This window comes from Pyrgilauda ruficollis, unplaced genomic scaffold, assembly GCF_017590135.1.
Source record: "Pyrgilauda ruficollis isolate IOZ18807 unplaced genomic scaffold, ASM1759013v1 scaffold146, whole genome shotgun sequence".
In the NCBI taxonomy this organism is placed as follows: domain Eukaryota; kingdom Metazoa; phylum Chordata; class Aves; order Passeriformes; family Passeridae; genus Pyrgilauda; species Pyrgilauda ruficollis.
In genome coordinates this window covers 39,603-45,670 of record NW_024513210.1, presented here as the reverse complement: position 1 = coordinate 45,670, position 6,068 = coordinate 39,603, and the positions used below count along the sequence as shown (strand labels likewise).

Genomic DNA, 6,068 nt, shown 5'->3' with positions numbered 1-6,068 from the left:
TCCATCCATAAGTTTCAGCTTTGAAAGATGTGGATAGCCTTCCCTCATAGGCCTGAGAGGACCTGGAGTGAAACGAGGTGGCAGCAAAAACCATGAACTAAGAAAAACATGTTCATTACTGGCAAGAGTTCAGGCACAAGGCGCCACACACTAAGGATCCTTTACTTTTCGGTGAGAATAAAGGTTCTCTGGCACCAAAGCAATGTCTTGCTACATCAGCACAACACTTCACTGGGTTTTTTGGTCACTTTATTTTTGAAAGTTTTGTTTTGTACAAAAAAAATTACCTTAGACACCACCATGATAACAGTAAAGGACTTACTGACTTCCTATTTTTCCCCTGTTATGTGAAAGATTGAGACTGTAACAAAACTCAAAGAAAGCAGTAATTGCTTGTCCACTCCAAACCCAGAAAGAAAGCAGGGCCACCCCTTTTCTCTCAATGTCTTAAAAACACATGAACCTTGTCTGTACTCTGCTGTTAACACAGTGGTGGCTTATTCAGTCTCTGCCCCCCCAGACTGAGGGCAGTTCTCAGCCAGTCCACACAGTAGGGTAGAATGGGATTGCTCAAGAGTCTAGCCTCTCAAATAAAAAGCAATTTAGAATCAAGGTGTGAAGTTCCTGAAGGTTCCCATTAAGTCTACAACTCAAGTGTACCTGCTTTTCGCCAGGGCCCAAAGAGAAGGTCTTTCTCACTCCCAGCCAGTGGCAGTATGTTAAGTACCACCTGCACAGGGCAAGTGTCTTAAGACTGGCCTGCACTGTGCTTAAGGGGACAGTGATTCATGAAAGCTGACCATGTAAGAGTCCCTTATGCAGTTCTCGGTGTGTTAGCATTCTTAGCCAGGACTTCCATGGTTTCTTTGATATAAAAATAAATTCTGACGGCTTCGTAGGAAAACCCTCTGCAAAACAAGGAACTTCTGGGGAGTGTGAAATCACAATGCTGACAGTGACTGAGGAAGCCTGTGTCAGAACTGAAGTGGCAGCTACCTGTCTCATTTTGTCTTGATGTCACTGTCAGTTTCGGCAAATGTTCTTTTTCCTTAGCAGCACATCTCTTCCTTTTACTTTCCAGCGATTGAGAAGACTGAGTCAATACTTTGACTGAAGTCAATATTTTGACTCCATTTAACTCCTATGGTTTTTCAGCATTGCCCCTCTCCAGTCTGAGAGGATGGCATGCATCCCTTTACAGCTGTTGAAAGGAAACTGTTGAGAAGTTCACACCACTGCCATTAGGGAAAGAAAAGATTGCAGAGGTGCGAATGCCTCTTCACCCCCAGAGTCTGGCACAGAGCACTCTGTGCCAGTTATGCTGGCAGAAATTGTATAACAGCGCAGAAGCTAGAAAAGCTGAAAATGCATTCAATGAAAAATAATTCCAGTGTCTTACAGATCCTGTAAACCCTAAGGAAAGAAATAAAAAGACACAGAATATCCCTTTTACAGTGTCAGCTGTTTTAACCCATAGCCTTTTTCCCTTTCTGCACCCATCCATGCCCCTTTTTTCCTCTTAGTGATTCACCTTCCATTCCTGCTCAGTGCTGAACTGAGCAACTCATATTGCTGTTTCTGCTCAACTGTCAACACTTCTCCCCTGAGCTCTGCTGCACTTTTAAAACCCAACCCAGCATTATATTTATAAGACATGCCATTAGGAACCAGTGCTGTTCACATCCAGAGGCATCCGTGGGACTTGACACACCGGAGACAGCGGAAGCAAACAGTGTAAAGAAAATCAGAAGTGAGAGAAGGAGAACTGGCTGGAGGCACCTGGCTAAACAAGCACTGGGGAGATGGGGAGAAAAAGATCTTAGTGTGGAAAGCCTATCACATGGGCAGCAAGTGGTCATCCCGTTCTTCTGACTCCTCTCCCAGCTGGTCGTCCCCCACGCCGCGGTAGGCGGCTGGCGCGTTCCGAGGCTTGGATCGGCACACAAAGTCACAGCCATCCTATGAGCACAGGACACAGCACCAGCATCAGACTGCTTGCAATTGACTCAGCATCCAACCAAAGCAGCTCCTGTGATTTCTCTTGCTAAGGGATTATGACTATCCTTGTGCTACCTGAAACATCTCCCCAAAACCTGGGGAAAAAAACATCCTGCTCTAAAAGCTCTGGACAGCTATGCAGCAACATAAGACCAAGGCAAGTATGAAGGATAAATAGCACTGCCTACAATGACCAAGGAAGGACTTCACAGTCAGAAATAAGCATTTCACAGTGCCTAGGTGAACATTTCTACCCGGAAAGTGTTACTCCTGAGGAGCACACATGTTCTAGTTTGTTATGGAGCAGTTGCAGGAAAGAGGCAGGGAACTGGTCTCAGCAAGGATTAAAAAATGGCATACTCAAGAAAAAGGAAACAGATACCCTCTTCTTCTGCTTCAAAGTACTCCACCCTGGTGGTAGGTCTACCCAAACCACAGAGTCAATGCCTTGTTCTCCTCATGTGGGCTAGGCTGAGAATACATAAGAATTTTTACTCACTGCCACCAAATTGCCCAGATCTTGCCAGAAGGCAAAGTGAGGAATCTGCTCCATGCCCTTTGCTCCCACAACAAGGCGCTGGTAGAGGAACCCACCAATGATGTAGACTGCAATCAGTGACACAAACCTAAAAGGCAGAATTTAAAAAAATTAATAAATAAAAGGAAAATCAAAGCTGAGGAAATCCTACAGAAAATCTCTTCCGAGCCAGCTACCTGCCTTACATTAGCATTGGAACAATGCTAGCACCGCTCAAGAACAGAGCTGTAAACAGAAACCAGACCATAAAAGGTCCCCAAGTTATCAATCTGCTTGTATAAATCTTTTAGCAGCATTATGTGAAGTAGTGCCTCTAAGCACAAACACGGAAAATGAGTCAAGACTCCTGGTCTGAGTTCCCAGCTCTGGCAAAGAGCCATCCAGGAAGATGTTTACTGGGAAGAGACCAGCCCAGCATCATGCCCTGAGCAAGAGCTTTTGACCAAAAAGCTCAGAGGCATAGTAACATCTAATGGTGGCTGTGGCAAAGTACACTGCAGTAATTTAGTCTTGCTATGGCATTTGCTACATTTCTAAATAGCACTGGAGATTATGACTCAGGCACAAACAGCTCTTCAAATGACTCACGTGATCAGTAGAATGGAGCCAGCACTGAGGTGGGAATTCTCAGCTGGACAAGCCACACTGCTGTCCATTTCAAAGAGGTAGAAACACTCCTGCTCCTTTTCCCGCTCTTCAGAAATAATGCTGAATGAACTCTGCAATTTGGGAAAAGTGAAGTCATGTGAAAACATGCCCACGTACACTGAACTTCACCAGTTGTATCACTGTTGGTGCAGCTGGGCACCAGACACTGGAGGCCAGCTCACTGTCCCCTCAAAACCCCTCTGCTCACAACCAGCCATTGGTCTGGCAGCCCCCTGGTGCTCTCTCACCCCAGGTGTCACTCACCGCTGTCACTCCCCGCTTGCAGGAAATCATTATCACAGCTCGCCTCTTCTCACCACTGCAGTGCCTGCCGTATGAATCACCTCCTTTATAAATCAGCATGATCCAGTCACCTGCCAGGAGAGAAACAACACAGGCTACAAATCCAGATCAGGAGGCAAAAGGCAGATACTGAGTAAGCCAAGTATTGAGTGGAATCGTACTTCCATTGAAGACCTGGGTTTCATTGATTCTTCCTATCACCGTGGTCTTTCCATTCTGCCTATCTGTTTGTACCAGGCCACCGAAGTCATGCGAGGTGCTGTTGACCTCCCTGCACACCCTGAAATGGTAGATGTAGTTTTCTGTTTTGCCCTTCTCCACAGTCACATTAAACCTGCAGCAGGGAGAAGACAGAAAAGACAGCCCATTGGATTACAAAGAACACTCAGAGCAGTGGGCACTTTAGACCAGGAAGCCAGTCAGAGACCTTACTAACAGGGGGAGACCATTCTGCAGCCTGACCCAAATCCTCCCTTCCCCTTGGCCCACTGTGCAGCCCCGAGGCCTGCAGGGTGTTGTGCTGTACCTCATGTGGCTCAGGGGCTCCAGTTTCTTCAGCAGGGCTCTCTCCATTTGTGACTCACTGCTCTCATCACCAACCACATCACAGCTCCTCTCTTCTGACTGCTCGGCCCCCGCTACAGCCAGGGCCACCAAGACCAGCAGCAAGGCAGAGGTATGGCAAGGTGGTGACATCCTGGACACATGCCACAGAGAACACAGGATTAACTTCACAAAGGATTAGTTTCAGCCCCCTGCAAACTAACTTCAGGGTCATGGAGTCAATGATTAGCCACTTCCTCAGTCTTGACTGCAAAAAGGAGAAGCTGAAATCTAGAAACAACTCACAGTTCACAAGAGACACTAAATCTGAATCTCTTGCGCAGCCAGAGACAATTCACTAGACTGATTTGGGGCTCTCTTCTGAATTTGCCTCGAGACCACAAAAAGTTGTGCTGCTGAGCACATTAATTAGGTGCCAGAGCAGAGTCCAGCAGACTGAACGCTGGAGTAAATTTCAGGCATAATCCACTGTTTGTTATGGTGTTGCACTGAGAAGCCAGTCAGCAGAAAATTATTTATGAGGCCTCTAATCAATCATCTTCACAGCTCTCGTGTAAAGAGCTCATAGGGAAGAGCCACTGTGATTAGTCAGGCTCTGTTCCTTGAGGTGCCTTAATCTTTATAATGATCTTTCCAGTACTCCTTTAGTTGAAAATCTGAAAGACATTAACAATGCTAAACTGCAACTTCACAGAACAGTTTCCACTAGGGAAGGAGGAAAGCGAGGCATCCTAAAATCCAATCAACAAAGCAGTAATGAAGATAATAACAGTAAAAATTAATAACAATAGCAATAATAATAACAACAACAATAATAATAATCTATAAGATTTGGCCTTCAGGTTCACGCTAAAATCACATATGAAACATTCAATGATAGCACCAGCCAAAGAAAGCAGTGCCACAGATCCCCCTCTGCTTCTTGTGCCGCAGATTTCGGTAAAGCTCCAGTGGCTGGAGGAAGGCAGGCCCTCCACTGAACAGCACCTGGCTGCAGGCGGGCACAGAGCCCGTGTGAGCCAGCCCAGTGATTTCCCCAGAGCCCCGCGGCTCACAGCTGCTGAGGGGCGCTCTGCCCGCCACGGGGCACCAAAAGAAGGTTAGGAACGCAGAAATCACGGACGGGTAAGGCTGGAAGGAACCAAAGTGGGTCACTCGCTCCAACTTCCCTGCTCAAGCAGGGTCGTCCTAGAGCACATGGCACAGGATTGTGTGCAGGCGGTTCTGGAATATCTCCAGTGAGGGAGACTCCATAGCCTGCACGGGCAATCTGTTCCAGTGCGCGGTCACCGAAATGGGGAAGCCCGTGACACGAGGGCTCGTGACTGCTCTCTCCCGAGGCCAAAAGCAGGACCTGCCCTCAGCCCCAGGCACGGCTTCTCCCGGGATCTTGCTGCGCTTCGCTGGGAGCGGCCCGGCCGGGCTCCTCCAGCCGGGGGCCGCTGCCCCAGACCCGCCCGGGACGGAGCGCGGCTTCGCCCCGCGGCCTCGCCGTGCCCGCTGCCCACCTCCGCAGCCCCGCGCACCCACCTGCGGCCGCCCCGGCACCAGGCGCCGCCGCCCACAGGGAAGAGAGACCCGCGCCTCACGCGCATCCCATGCTGGGCGGCCCGGGGACCACAGGCACGGGCGGCACCGGCCTCCTCCGCGTCCCCACCGGCTCCCTCGCCCGCCCCGCGAGCCGGAAGCCGGGAAGAGCGTGGCGGAACTGGAGCCCGGCGCCAATGGGAGAGCGGGAGCGGCCGGGATCGCCCGCCCAGGAGCGCTTCGGAGCGAATGATGCGCGGCGGAGGAAAGGCGGGCAGGGCCGGGGAGCGCACCGGGGCACGCCCACTTCCTCTCGATCAGCCAATAGACGATGAGCTTCAGCGCGGAGACCACGCCCCCGCTCGCCTTTCTGCCAATGAACGACGAGGGCGGGCAGAGAGGAGGAGCCCTCACAGCGCGGAGCTCGAGGGAGCCGCACTTCCCGTGCCGAGGCGGCCGGGAATAGCGGGAAAGAGCCCATCGGGATCGG

The 6,068-nt window shown here is 50.1% G+C and overlaps 1 protein-coding gene across 1 annotated transcript; it reads right to left on the bottom strand.

The window, feature by feature from the left end:
* Positions 1–234: 234 nt before the first annotated feature.
* On the bottom strand, positions 235–5,761 carry M6PR (mannose-6-phosphate receptor, cation dependent). Its single transcript, XM_041460600.1, has 7 exons — positions 5,582–5,761; positions 4,014–4,184; positions 3,649–3,821; positions 3,449–3,558; positions 3,125–3,255; positions 2,498–2,624; positions 235–1,959 (listed from the first exon to the last, which is right to left on the bottom strand). The coding sequence occupies exons 1-7, from the start codon at positions 5,644–5,646 to the stop codon at positions 1,837–1,839; spliced, it is 900 nt and encodes a 299-aa protein (XP_041316534.1). The 5' UTR covers positions 5,647–5,761; the 3' UTR covers positions 235–1,836.
* Between the last annotated feature and the right edge of the window lie 307 nt (positions 5,762–6,068).